The following is a 15,438-nucleotide window of genomic DNA, read 5'->3' on the forward strand; positions in this document are numbered from 1 at the left end:
ATTGTAAAGCTGCTTTGAAAAGATGTGTATTCTGAAAAGCACTACATAAATAAATATGTAATAAATAAGGTCTACGTGGTTTCTGTTAAAATGAAAATGGCTCACCCTGATTTGTGTCTTCCCTTCATCATGAGCCCGGGGTCTCTCTTGGACATGCTGTGGTCGTAGCTGGGGTCTACGAATTTGAAAACGTGAGTGGCCCCGAACTGGACAGTCACACCGCTGCGCAGAACCGTAGTGTCCGAGATCCGCTGTCCATCTACAAACGTCTCGGCGTCCAAACTGACAGGGGTCACGGTCACCAAGCCGTCGGCATGCATCAGGTCACAGTGGTGAGGCAGAATCCCAGGCCCAGCCAGCTGCAGTGTGGGAAAATCAGGGAAGTTATAGGTCTATGGATGTGTCTTTAAACGTTTCTCCCCATTTCATTGTACTACGCTGCAGCTCCAAAGTTGCCAAGCGTTTTCCTTACCTGGATGTTTCCCTCTTCACTCCGATCAGATCCGACTTCAGTGACGCTGTGCTGTAGTCGGTAGAGTTTGGGTTTATCCCTGGAGTCTGACCCATCTGCAGAGCAGCCACAGAGCAGTGAGACACACACATTTGCATTTTCTGCATTTTACTCAATTAAAAACACAGCATGTGCACGTTGGCACGTAAGTCACTTCTGTGCTTACGGCCATGTAAAAGATATGCAAAACGACATGTTTCCAAATTCGTCAAGTCAATGGGTTAACTAAACTACTGTATAATTAGTTTTCACCCCTGAATGTAAAGGCGCAACTCCCCCGAGAGGGTGTTCCAGGGTTGTACAGTATGCTAATTAAAGCACTGCCTCTAAAAATACACTACTGTACAAGTTTGAGGACACGAAGATTTTTTAAAACAAATTAATACTTTTATTCAGCAAGAACACATTAAATGGATAAAAAGTGACTTTAAATTATAAATGTATTTACTGTTACAAAAATGTTTTTGTCTATTCTGTCTATTCATCAAAGAATCCTGAAAAAAATGTCAGTTTCCACAAAAATATTAAGCCGGACAACTGTTTTCAACGTTGATAGTAGTAAGAAATGTATCTTGAGCAGCAAATCAGCATATTAGAATGATTTCTGAAGGATCATGTGACATTGAAGACTGGAGTAAAGCTGAAAATTCAGATTTGCATTACAGGAATAAATTGCATTTTAAAGTATATTAAAACAGAAACCAGTTAATGTAATAATATTTCACAAATAAAATGTAGCCTTGGTGAGCAGAAGAGCCATGAAAATAAATCTTAGACATCAAACTTTTGAATGGTACTGTATATAAATGCTAACCTCACTAATCAACTAGTTGTTTCTTGATTGACTAGTCAACCCTCATGACACATCCTTACTAATAATTGTCAAGTACATTTTATGAATACTATGCAAAAACAATTACTTTTTTATTTATCTGAAATTGGAACTTGATCAAACAGGAAATCCAGTGTTGTAAATGATGATGGAATGGTTATGGTTATGGTTCTATTTTAAATCTTAGATTAGTGAGATGATTGGCAATTAGGAGTTATAAGCAAAATGCAAAGCACAAACAGTAAAAGAGGGAAATAAGATTTAAAAACATCATGTGTTTTTTATGTTTTGTGGGGGTTTTTAATAGCCAATAACCCGACACAGCCTACATATGTGTAGGTTACGTCAGGTGAAAAGTATTTAGAGTAATTTTAGAGACATTTTGTTGAAAAATTAAAAAGACAGTTTTTTCTTTATAGCATGCACTAATGAATCGTGCACAATAAAACCAGGAACATACAACAACAAAATGTAACCGGGTCATTTTGGCTTTTAGGTAAGGAATCTCTAACCATGAATACATGGTAAAAATATATATATTGTACACGCTAATACTTTTTTGTTTGAAAACGCACATTTGGCCTTCCATCCACACTGATACAATGTTTTTTTTTTGTCCTGTGAAAACTGAGCTTTTTGTGGATAAATTTGAAAATGGTGTTTTCGCGAAAACGGATTGTGACTGTGAAAACAGGGATTTGAAAACGATGACGCATGTTTAGTCATGTGACGCACATTAAACCGAAAAGTATGTATGTTTATACTGCTATCATGCCTGTTATGTGCTATTCACTTTCACACTGTTGCTAAAGATATGTTACTTTGTAAACTCTTCATAATCACAGTACTTCTAAGATGGCAGAAAATTTACTTACAATTGCTGTCCTGCGACAAAACATGAAAGCAGTTGCGTTTTAGACCAAACATATAGCGGTGACTGAGTGCGAACTGGATGCATGAGTGAATGGTGAGATATTTAGCTAAATAAAATGATCCTGCCAGAAGAACAGCATGAAAACTTTATCATGTCTGCTCCGTCTGTATCATCTCAGTGAGCTTTTGAGGTTTTACGCATGCACACTAGGTGTGGCTGAGAAACTTTTGGAAAATGCTAGTGTGGACGGAGAGAATTTTGAAACGAAAATGCTGATTTAAAATGTATCCAGATTAATTTTGACATAGCCTTAGCAATTATGCAAGAATCTGAGTGAGCAAAGCTGGGAACTTTCTACCAATACAAGTAACAATGTGCTGTAAAACTAAATGCTTTACCCGAAAATACCACATCCGTCTTCTCTAGTGCCAACAATCAGACCACATTACTGCACACATTTCTCTTTCAGAGTGTGTGAGAGAGAGAGGTAGAGCTAGGGGAGGGGTGGAGGTGCAGGCAAGTTTGTGTTACCTTCATGATGGCGGTAGTAGTAGGCATAGTGACTCCCTCGCCCTAGGATGGGACACATGCACAGGAGCCAGGAGCAGACAGAACGGCGGGACACACGCCAACAACGCGCCAAAGAGAGAGACAGAGAGAGGAAAAGCCAAGGAGTACCAAACGCAGCAAGAAAGAGAAAAAGCGCCATAAGCAAGTGGTCAGTCTGTCTGCTGACACAAACTCAAGAGATGAGTAAATATGTCAATCAATTTCCAAGCCCCAAAATTTGTTTCCAGAACCCTCATGACCACTTCTAGACCGTATCTACACCAAAATTTGGATGATGAACAGCACAGCTACTCCAGCTATCACCCATATATATGGGAGATAGCTGGAGTAGTTGTGTCCTTTGGATTTCTGAGTAGCAGAAATCCATTGCCATAATTTTATATTACATGGGCTATATAGCCCATGTAAAATAAAATGATGGCAATGGATTTCTGTTTTAATGCTTTCATTGTAGGCATCCTTGAGTTTTTGCAGTCGCAATGAGAAATCAGTCGCTTCCAGTGTAGAGACGGTGTCATTACACATCAGGAGAGTTTCTGCTCAACTCTTTGCAGTTAAAAAGCATTGGTTATAAACTCAGTGGGAGGGTTAGTTGCGGGTCATAGCAGGGGGAACAGTATGCAAGCAGCAGTTAGACTGAGAGACAGCGTTAGTGAGGTTTAGGTCTAGATGATGCGAATTTCCAACTCTAAAAAAAAAACCATCAACTCAACTGAAACTAAGGTGTATTTTAAGGGTTCTCGCTAGCTGACTATACAGCGGTCCAGTGACTAAACTCAATTGTTGGCCACAGCTCTACTCATGCGTGAATGTCAGTGGGCAATTGGTGGGCCACTCTTCATAGCTGTCACATCAGTGCAACTGAAACTCTAGCGCAGGCTTAAATCAGCATGACTGATCTATGAACAGCTCTGCTACCATTCTATGATACACACAAGTCTCTGTTTCTGCTCTAATTTTCCTTATAAATGGATGTGATGTCATTCTGTATGTTTGTGTGTGTGTCACCTGGGCTCAGTTCAACCAGGTAGGGCAGTTTCTCCGGAGGAATGGATCCCTGCTGCCCCATCCTGGTGTCAGGCTTACGTCCTTTCCTTGGAACGTAGTCTGGAGGACGCTTTTTCAGCTGGAATACTAAGGCCTCTGTAAAATGGACAGTTTTGATGTAATAGCACATTAAAGTCAACAGGTGGTGGTATAAGCTGGTGTAAATGAGAGGCTTTTTATTATCTAACTCCTTTAAATGCAATTTTAGCAATTTAAGCATGCAAGAATGCATAACTAACATAGTGTATCTACATTCCAAAATTTGTGAGAAAATGACAGCAGAATAAGTAATGGTATGTTTTGCTGACCTTTATCACTGGTCCAGTCTCTGAGGATCTGCAGAGGGCAATCGGTGTCATCTAGGATGGTCTCCTTCACTTGTTTATCATTTGCATGAATCACCTGCACAAAGTGAACATGCACACACTTTAAGGGCCAAATTTATTAAACAGGGCAAAATAGCATGAGAGCACAATCCCATAAAAGCACAGATGGGAGTGGAAAGTTCTGCGCGTGATCAGTGGTTAAAGTGGGATTTGGCAGGTGGGGGAACCCTTAAATTCTGTAGGTGCAACAGGGAAAAATGGCTCACCATGGGCCAACCTATTGAGTATCGTGGTATAGCAATACTTTTTGGTATAATTATCATCCACAGCTCCACCCACAGACATTAAAATTTGAGGTACTCAGGGGGGTTCGGGGGCATGCTCCCCCGAGAAAATTTTGATTTCTCTGACCTACAAATGTGCAATTTAAGACTTTTGAAGGCCCAAAAAATGGATAATAAATAGCTTTAAAACCATGTCATTAGATTATTTTGTCAATACCTTCTCTCTCCTCATACATCTTTCTTTTTCTCTCAGTCTCCTTATCCTGGCCTATTTCTTCCCCTCCTAAAGCTGAAATTTGACTGATAGTCTTTTCATTTTTGTCTGTGTCAAGAAAGTAAACATAGGCTTAACTGATATTTATGTGTTTTATGAATCATTTTCTTAAACAAGTTAATTATACTCAAGGCTACCAGGTCAGTATTGCCAATAGGAACCTTCTACACGCTTTGGAATTTGAAAAGTAATTTTAAATAATACAAATTATAGGCTACGTTTAACGCAGTTGATGGAATTGGCAGACGTTCCCTCATCATGCGCTGTGCAAACGCGTCAAAGCATTCTCAGGTATAAATATGCAGCATTAATGCACGTAGGTGATTTTGAAAGATTTTGTCGATATACAATGGTTACATAATGTTAAAACTAATCCTGCTATTGATATCTTTATAAGACCCTAGAACAGTGGCTAGGGAAAACAAATGTCAGGCGAAATATATCGAACCTAAAACTAACTTTACCGCGCTCAACCACCGTGAGTGCATTTCACGCATTTGTAATCGCTCGCGTTCAGCAGGGAGGAAGGGAGGTTGGTCAGTCGGTCGGCCCAGCTCGGGACAAAGCGAGATTCGTTGAGATTAATGAATCTATTTATTTATTTATTTGTTAATTTATCTGAGGTGCCGGAACGCAGTGCCGGAACGTTCCGGCCCACTTTAACCCCTGCGCGTGATCTACTGACGACACACAAATTAAAGAACACAGACGCATCCGGATAATGACCAACGCAATCTACCAAGAGCAGCGCAAATTAGCATCTGGTTTAAAGACATGCTTTTTTTAGGGTGGTAAATAATGGTGCAAATATTCGTAAAATGACTAGCGCAAACCTTAGTAAATCACCTTGCATGATCATTTAAATGAACATGAAACTCCTACAAACGCACATGCAATAAGGTCAGCCACAAAAATAACACTGTGTCCAAGCCTTTTCAGCTCTAATTTTTCACTGTGTCTCTTTAGTAAATCATGACTAGTTTTTTAATACCAAAAGGGGGGTTGCACCAGTGCATGCTGTTTGTAAATCTGGCCCTAAGAGATTAAAAATACAATTTTGTTGCCCAGAGAACTAGTAAAGTTCAGAGAATTTGGCAAAGCACAGTAATATTTCAGTTTGCACTCCAGGCAGGCAGTAAACACCTGTTTTAGTGACAGATACACACTCCCTGCCACGATTTAACAGCAGCTTTCTGGACAAGCCGTGTATGTAATTAAAATTGGCCAGAGTGATGGGATAAGATATCACAATGGCACACTTCTCTCAGAAACTCTCAATGTGATTGGCTGAGATGGCGGCTGAAAAGAGCTGTGACCAAGGGCGCAGACAGCCCAAGGTTGACACTTTTGTATCAGCGATGTTTGTCATGTGTTGACAGCAGAGATTAGACCGGCCACTTCAAGCTCTTCCTGCTCTCCTCCTCTACACTTCCTCCTCATCCCCACGTATATATCTCTCGCACCATACAGCACTAAACACGTGCAGGCGGGGCACTTTAGAACTGCACAATTCAATTACTCTCAGCTGAAGAGGTGAAGCAGATGCCAGCTCCTGGCTTTAATCTGGAAGATAAATCATGCAGTGGCCTGATGAAATATGCGTGATGAAATATGCTGGATTTGATCACTGGAAGAGGAGGGGATCCACAGAGAAAGACGGACATGGAAGGGATGTTGAATCTGATTAATAACTCAGACTCACATGGTGTGTGCAACCAGAGAATTATGAAGAAAGTTCCAAAGATTTCAACAAAAGGTCCATCATTAATACAATTCTACATATGCCTTACATGCTCATTAACTGCATATTTTGGCTTAACTCTCAGCTGTTTTATTAAGGAATTGTTTTTATTTATTAAAAATGTATTAATAAATAGTTAATTTATTAATTTATCTATTAAAATATGCATGTTTTATTTTATTATTAATTCTAAACATATTTTTACTTTAAAGGTGACCTATAATTCAAAATTGAATTTACCTTGGTATAGTCAAATAACAAGAGTTCAGTGCATGGACATGACATAGAGTGAATCTCAAACTGGACTGTTTTCGCGTTCTCATTTAATTCACGTTTATGAAAAACACCCCTGAAAAACGGTCGGTTCTCCACACAATACCGACTGTGACGCAATAGTCGGGATCATTAATATGTACGCCTCCAAATATTTGCATAATACCAGGCGGAACTGCGCAGCCGAAGCATGGCAGTTGCTCAGTGTGGATGTACACATGAACACAAAAGTATTTTTTAGTTCCTTCATCTGAGCCTCTGAAGAAACAATGGGTTAATTTTATTTTCTCTGGAAATTTCCAAACATTTCACCGAGTGTTTCCTCAATTTGGGCCAATACAGAGCTGGCCTCGGATCGAGCTACCAAGCAACACTTTCTGATGTGTAATTGTTCAAGTTCAGACAGGTAATCTTTCTCTCAAAATCGTTCAATACTGTTTATGCATCAGTAAGTCAAGCCAGTGACTAAAATATCAGCTTCACATCGTTTCTTTTAGTAGGATGAAAATAATCGTATTTAAATTGTGAACAAATTATATACAGAAAGCGATCAAAGAACAATCTTTCCACACAGCGCGAGTTTATCTGGACACTTGCCAAACTCGTTATGAAATCAATGACGCACGTTACTGCACAACGAAGCTCTTACTGTATTTACATCATCGTGTTTGCATTGGTGAAAGCAGAGAGAGTGCAGAAACTGCTTTGCAATGATAAGATCTTCATTCTCGCGATCAACACACTGTCATCTGCTCAATGCTCATCACGGCAACATTTTATGTGATGGGAATAGATCTAAATACTTTTAAAAACATCTCACGATTCGTTAATCTCGATAGCTGTTATAGTAAAACGTATAATAGCAGTAGTAAAAGTATTCGGGAGAGAGTTTCACATGTAATGCGTACTAGCTATTTCATATGCAAGCATGTCAGCCAATCACAGCAGTGGCCGCGGTTACACTGAATCCCACAGCAGACACGCCCCTTCAAACAGAGTGTTCAAATCAGAAGCTAAAAGCAGGCTAGGAAAAATGCCATTTATTTCTAAATTATGAATATTTTTTATCTAAAAAACATACTAACATTATAAGGGTAACCCAGGAAACATTATAAAATAATAATAAAAAAAACATTCTAGGGCACCTTTAAAACGTTCAGCGCTCACATTTATTTAAGTGAATCATATCCTTTTTATGTTTAATAATCACATTAGGCGGTATTGTGGTTCTTGTTTTCCCATCCTCGGATTTAAGCCCTCTTATAACCATAATTAAAGGTTCTCTAAGCAATGTCGGGTGACGTCACTTCTTGTTGACGTTTAAAGTATTGTCAAACAAAACGGAGGCTAGCTAGACCCTCCCTCCTCCTCATCCGCGCACTAACCCCCCAAACCCCGCCCCCAAGTCCTTCTTGCGCTCGGAATCAACAAATCTCCTGGTGGTCCCGCGCACGTACAGGAAATTGAGAGGGGACCGCGCCTTTACAGCGGCTGCCCCCAGGTTGTGGAATTGTTTACCCCGTTATATTAGGGAATGTTCCTCTATTATTGAGTTTAAAGGTCATTTAAAAACTTACTTTTTCACTTTGGCATTTGATTGTCCATGAGTATGTGCTGGTTTAATAGGTTTTTTATTTTATTTTTATTTTTTTTGACGCCACGGCCGCTTAGATGTTGAGGTGTCCATGGCAATGCGTAGAATTTAACTGTGATTTTATGATTGTTATTTTATCTTATGTACAGCACTGTGGTCAACTCTTGTTGTATTATTATGTGCTCTATAAATAGATTTGAACCTTGAACCTTGAACCTTGTCGGTGATTGGCTGGAACTGTTTGTCATGTTTCGTGGAGCGGGTTAGCCCAGTTTGTTTTTGTTGCTGTTTGTGGAGCCTGGGCTGTCTACAGAGATCGCGTTTCTTTACAGTGTGTTCAGGGGACAGGCAGCCAGTGGTTAGTGAGGAGATATTTGCTGTATGTGACAAAAAAATGTTTTGGCCTAAAAAACGCGTGACATCGCTTAGAGCACCTTTAAGACTTTTGTTGCACCATTTAAGATATTTAAGACTTGACCTTAAATTTGATACAACTGAAACAGACTTTAAGGACCTGCAGGGACCATTTAAATAAATTAACACATAAATACAAGTGAATTTAGGCATCACAACATTATAACAGTATAGTATGAAAAATGGATATACATTTGAGATTTGTTAAAGATTACATTTAACAGTGTTATTTACATTCATACATTTAGCAGATGCTTTTATCCCAAGTGATTTAAAAGAACAAAACATTTAACAATATTGTTTCATAATATACAATACAAAGTTTGTTAGTTATTATTAGTGTTTTTAAAGATTAATCAAGTGAGCACTAAATGACAGCAAAGGTAATCTAAATGTAAAAATAGGGAGAAATGAGCACACATAATTTAATATCCAACATAGTCTCTGATTGATACTGATTAAATTGTTAAATTAATAATATCGGCAGGATAACAATAGACTACCAACATATTGTGCATCCCTCCATTCTACCATATTTAAATCTATCCTGCAGATTTTTAAAACACTGTCATACGATGCTGCACCAACTCTCTGAAAGTATCCCCTTAGAAAGCGAACACTGTGTTAAACCTCACCTGGGCGATGCAGTAATCTCTAGGGTTTTCCTTCTCCAGACCATATTTCTCCAGAGCCTCGGCCACAGCAAAATCAGCCATATCAGTAGTTGAGAGCAGAATGGTCTTGTAGGGAATGTTGGGCTTTAGACTATCGGCGTAGATCCTCAGAGTCCCTCCTAAATGAGAGAGATAGTGTCAAAGAGAATTAAGAACTAATAGTCCGTAGATTAGCAGTAGACTGATACATTGGCGAGCCCAATTAATCAGATGATACTTGGCTTTTCCAGATTATCAGAATTGGCTGATAATCATGCATATTAAATCATATCTAGCTTGAGTCAGCTCCTAAAGGCAGACCAATACTCGGCATTTGCGTCAGTTTAAAAACCTGCTGACAGCATAGTCAATGTACAGTTTAATGCCGATTTACACTGTCAGAATTAACTGAAATTTTGCTCCTAAAACACCCTCCTATATTCTGAAAAATCATTTTGGTTGTGCCCAATGTAGGTTGTAGGATTTTATTAGTTTCGCAGCACACACAGCATGAGAACTCAAACATCCCCAACACTGGGATCTAAACCCCACCACGTGCTGTGCCTCTAACTATTTCACACAGTGCTTAACTCTTGCCGGACGGGGTGAATGTGATGACTAACTGGGAGACTTTTTATGTGTGTCACATTGAGAATTTGCCTCTGGTCTAAACCCTCGGTAGCAGACATACGTTATTATCCTGATTACATAAGCTCGGAAAATCTAAATATTCATGTCTGCCCAGAAGAGAAAGGCTATTTTTGGTGTCGGTGTAAACAGAGCTAGAATATAAAGTTTTATGTTGAGGCCTGAAACAGTTTCCCAATTGAAAGTAGGTGGTTCTTTGGCAAAAGGTCCCAACAAGTGTAATGGACCTGCCAGGGTTCTGGTTTGGTGCTCTCATTATAAAATTACAGTTTACAGTATCCCATGGAGACATACTGCTGACATCATAGCTCATTTTGCATGAAAAACAAACAGAAAGGACTTTTTTTTGGACCAAATGATTTCTAGATCCACATATAGACCTTATGCGCAAGAGAAACGAGCAAGCAGCCATCTTTAGAAATTTGTCTTAAAACTACTGTTTTTGCAGTAGCTCTGTATATTTCTATGGCATCGATGTCATAATTAGCTGATGAAGAGGATTTACTTATTGCAGAGTTGACATAAGTTATCATGAGAATTGTAATGTTTGGGTGGGAGCACAAAATCTGTGGGAATGAGTAAAATTATGCGCAAATTCAACTGCGTTTCGCTGTTGGAGAGGTCATGAGAGAGCAAGAAAGCGCAGCTGGTACAGTGTATTTATTCCGCCGGAAATTAGCGATATTTCGGTATCAATATGTATCGAAAAATCTGTATTTTTACACTTAGTTTATTATTTCAGAAGCCTTTTTAAAAGACTACAATTGAAAAATATATATATTATAAAATTCAACCCACAAAAATGGCTAGTAGGAGTGTTGTTTGTGTCAGAAAAACAACAAGTTCTGAAAAAATTGTTTCAATAATTGGTCGTAAGACTTCCATATGCAAATAAGCTCCATCATGACTGGCTAGCCTCTTCGCAAGCAAAATGATTAACAATGGATTCTACTGAATAATCTGCTATGTAAATACAGGTGGTGATATGTCACTGTAGAAAATGTTTACCTATGCCGTACAAACCTGAATCCGGTCGACCATCTCCGCTGCGGAATTCCTGCATCCTCTTCTCTAGCTTCTGCTGTCGTCTCCTCTTCATCACCACCTCGGGGTTAGAAATAGTCCGTGTAAAACTGGTCTCTGGCATATCTTTATATACCTCAGCAGCCAACCTGGAGTCTCTATCAGGAAGAGGGTTAAAGAAGGTCACAGAAATTAGTTATCCAGTATAAAACCACACAGTAGTGTTGCTTTCGTCAACGAAAATTATGACTAAATATCGTCGTCAACGAACCTTTATCACGTGACGAAAACGAGACGCAACGTAAATGCTGGTCATGTGACGATGACTATAACTAAATGTATAATGCAATATCGTTGACGAATAAAAACGAGACTAAATATGGTTTACAAAATAAAAAGTATGCTAAAATGTCTCTTCATTTTCGTTGACCAAAACGAGACGAGACGAAATGTTATTTAACGTTATTTCGTCTCGTTTACTTGCATTTTATTATGCAGCATCTCTGTTTCGTGTGTCACTTCAGGGGCTGCATCAGATCGCACTGCGCAGACGCAGGAGACTTCACATCCTCAAGCCCCACTCGCGGCATTATTTAGAAGATCCAGCTGCGTGAGTTACGGCTGTTTCACACATACTCCGTGTGTATGCGGTGCGTGTTGCGGTGTGTAGGCCTATGCAGGAGCAGCACGAGCTATTTTGCTTTCACATGTGCTCCGTTTGCAGTGCGCAACTGATCTACGGCTGTACCACTGAATCACAACATTTATTCTCTATTTTTTATTTCAAATCAATATTTTTAGCCTACATCCATTATGTCGCGTTGTTGAGGTAGCTACTGTGTAGATCTCTGCTCTGCTGTTATGCACGCACGCATTGACGGACGGCATCCGCGTGCCTGTGAGCGCTCTAACCATAGGCTCTACATGGGTGCAGAAAAAAAATTCGGAGTATGTGTGAAACAGGCATTAGCATAAACGACAACAAACAAAGTTAAGTCTGACACAGAGAAAGGGATTCGTCTTTGGGAGAAAAAGAAGAAATGACATTAGGAAAAACTTTCATTTCATCATGTGTGTAGGCTACTTCTAACATGTTTGGTTGGTAAAATAAATATGTTGTAAATTCAAATCAGAGCATTTTCCGTGTCTGGAATGGATGTATTCTTGAGTCTATAAGGTAACAATAATATAATGATAACAGAAGATAAGATTGTTTGAAATGGGTTTGGCTAAAAGAAAATTTTGGTTTTGTCTATACTATAGGTATAGGCTACTATATTGACTGGGTTTAATAGAATTCTAAAAAGAGACTAAAATACAATTTTCATTGACTAAAACTAGACTATGTCTTTCGTCGACTAAAACTAGACTAAAATGTCATCAGTTTTCATCGACTAAAACTAGACTAAAATGTCATCAGTTTTCGTCGACTAAAACTAGACTAAAATGTCATCAGTTTTCGTCGACTAAAACTAGACTAGACTAAAAAGAGTATGAATGTGACTAAAACTAATAAAAACTAAAATGACAGCTTGACACAAAGACTAGACTAAAACTAAAATTAAAACAGGCCGCCAAAAAAAAACACTACCACACAGAGAGAGAAACCAAAAATGTTCTTTCGTGACTGCTTAGGACAAGTGAAACAAAAAAAAGCTGAGTGGATTTGGTTTTTTAAGATGCTCTTATACGATTTACCCACAAACTGAGTCTTACTAAAATCCCTTTAAAACGACTATTGCCTTTATGTGCCTGTCTATCATACAAGGCAAATCATAATCCTCACCCATCCTCACGGTTCAGTGTGTGATCGTCTCCATCTGGAATTCTAGAAAAGGCCTCCTTCTCCCTCTTCTTCTCTTTCTTCTTCTCCTTCTTGGACAGTGTTCTTTTGAAGTTCTGGATCACCCCCTCCTTCTCCTTCTCAGGGCCATTTGTCAGTGCTCTCTGGTGGAGAGATCGAGAGGAAAAAGAAAGATAAAGAGAGATGTTGAGAAAAACTGCAGTGGGATATCAAGTAGAGTAGGTTATGGCTAGACCCACATGGATTCTATTAGGAATAGTAGAATTAATCCAAAATGTTTATGTTTATGTTAAATGTCCATGTTTATTTGTTCTTCCCTTATTGGAACTATATTCTGAATAAACATTTAAAATTAAACTGTAAAATTTGAATATTAACTTTCAATTTTATATTGCTTTTAGTTTCCAATTAGTAGAGAAGTACCCTTTAAAATATTTCTATATTAACTTTTATTATAGTACTAGCGGTTAACAGTTAACAATATTATTCATTTTAAATGTTTTATTTAATATTTTAATTATTTTTAAATAATCTTTTGCATCAACAACTTTTATTATTAGTTAAAGGGAGTGAAAGACTAATGCTGAATTATGTGGAACAATGCGTTTCTATTGATTTCAGTTCTAAACACAGCTGTGATTTTGCAATGCATCATAGGAAACACTCCAGAATTTGTTACAGAGGGATTTCAAAATATTGCATTATGAATGAATAATAAAAGGCCAAAGCAAGGATTGCAGAGTTCATATTCAAGCATCCAGAACAAGTTACTCTACAAGAGAGCGGCCAGACAGATGTCACAACACCACTTCAGCTCTACATCATCAAATGGTTGAGCTGAGAGCAACTGAATAGCTCATTTTATGAACGTATCGAGTTCACAGTTTAAATAAAAGCAATCCGTCATAAATTACTGACATGAACCACTATTTGCACGCTCCTGGTTACACTTTTTCAACTTGTTTTGCAACGTGCAAGTTAGTTATTTTCTGTGAATGTGTGAGAGTCATTAGCTGTTATAGATTAACTACAAGAATAACAAAGTGCTGTAAACAGTAAAGCTATTTGAGCTACAAACCAGTGTGTTTATGATTAAGATAATAAATTAAAATAATATAACAAGTACCAGTCTGCAATATTAAGCAGCCTAACAGGCTGTTTTTGTACAGCTAAAATAACTATACGCAAATGACACCGGAAGCCGCGTACATTCAAGTTACAATTAACCAGATCCACTCTTATGTTAAAAATAAGGCAGATAGCAAAATGCATAAAAAAACCATGACACTGGTATCTTCTTATCCTGAAATGTTACCAAGTTTTAGTGGTAAACAGTTGCCACAAACACTTATGTTGATGAGTCAAACATACAGTCCCACGTTTAGGAGGGTGGAATCCAACTTCAGTTCGGACTGAGCAAGTGTGAAAACAGCCTAAAACGCAGAATATTGTTGGGATCTACCGCCCACACACCTAAACACACACATTCTTGCAGACTCAGACAGCCCTAGCTCTGAGTTTATGTCTCTTTGGGGAGTATTGCTGCACACAACCCTAAGAGCCACTGAAGTGAAGAGAGAGAGAGAGAGACAGATGGAGTAAAACGAAAAAAAAAGAAAGAATTGATCTGCTCCAGTTAAGCGAGGAAATGAAGTGTCTGCTGATGCCTGTGTGTTTGTATGTCCTGAGAGGGTTTTTAAGTGACGTGCAATGGGCAGGCTTGCGGAGAAGATGGTTTTAGGGGCCGTCTGAACAGCAGGGGACTAAAAAAACTGTTCCAACATAACCAAGAGCAGAAAACTCAACAGGAACAAACACAGACACCCTTAGTGAATCATTGCAAATCTGCAGCCCCTGCATACAAGCAGAACAAACCAAAGAAACAAGCTCTGTGAAAGGGAGTCGGCCTGGTCTCTCTCTTATCCACGTTTCCTCACCTTGGGCATGATGTCGTTCTCGTTCTTGAGAACGAAGCGGCCCTCCCTGTCGTCTTTGTTCCAGTTCAGCTGCACGACCAGTGGTTTCTCGTCCAAGTCCAGTTTCCTCTCTTCTGTCACAGAGACAGATTATGCCAGTCAGAAATTCACCTCTCTATAGACTTTAATCAGAGTAGACTGAAACGAAAATGAGGCTAGTCCAAATGGGTCTCATTCTTTTCTTAATTATTGCATTTAATTGAATGTGATATTACTAAAAAAAGAGATTAAACGTGTTTACAGAAATTTGCTCTGCTCATGTTTTGAGAATAACCCAAGGTTTTGTTATTTACGGATATATTGTGAATTACAGATAATTTTATCCACTGCAAACTTGAAGATAGTTACATGTATTGAATGGACTACAACTCAACCTAGTACAATGCATTCAATACAATATTACAATACAATATTTATTTATAAAGCACATTTAAAAACAACCAAGGCTGACCAAAGTGCTGTAAAAAACAATTCTTAGTTTTTAGTCACTAATCAGTGACATAGCATAGCATAATATCGTATGTATGCAAAAACAATATTAGTGTTTTCTAAAAATAAAAGGAAGAGCAAATATGAAGTGCCATCAAATGCAAT

The 15,438-nt window shown here is 38.6% G+C and overlaps 1 protein-coding gene across 1 annotated transcript in view; it reads right to left on the reverse strand.

Annotated features, from left to right (window-relative positions):
- afdna (afadin, adherens junction formation factor a) overlaps positions 1–15,438 on the reverse strand; it is a 122,371-nt gene that overhangs the window by 51,780 nt on the left and 55,153 nt on the right. The window contains exons 3-11 of the mRNA XM_056269452.1: positions 14,806–14,918; positions 12,851–13,011; positions 11,065–11,222; positions 9,376–9,533; positions 4,143–4,236; positions 3,796–3,930; positions 2,749–2,790; positions 473–567; positions 106–359 (exon numbers count right to left, since the gene is read on the reverse strand). Coding sequence (XP_056125427.1) covers positions 106–359; positions 473–567; positions 2,749–2,790; positions 3,796–3,930; positions 4,143–4,236; positions 9,376–9,533; positions 11,065–11,222; positions 12,851–13,011; positions 14,806–14,918 — 1,210 coding nt within the window. The remainder of the gene's footprint in view (positions 1–105; positions 360–472; positions 568–2,748; positions 2,791–3,795; positions 3,931–4,142; positions 4,237–9,375; positions 9,534–11,064; positions 11,223–12,850; positions 13,012–14,805; positions 14,919–15,438) is intronic.

The sequence above is a fragment of the Rhinichthys klamathensis genome, unplaced genomic scaffold, assembly GCF_029890125.1.
Source record: "Rhinichthys klamathensis goyatoka isolate OS25496 unplaced genomic scaffold, OSU_Roscu_1.1 h1tg000281l_1, whole genome shotgun sequence".
NCBI classification, from domain to species: Eukaryota; Metazoa; Chordata; class Actinopteri; order Cypriniformes; family Leuciscidae; genus Rhinichthys; species Rhinichthys klamathensis.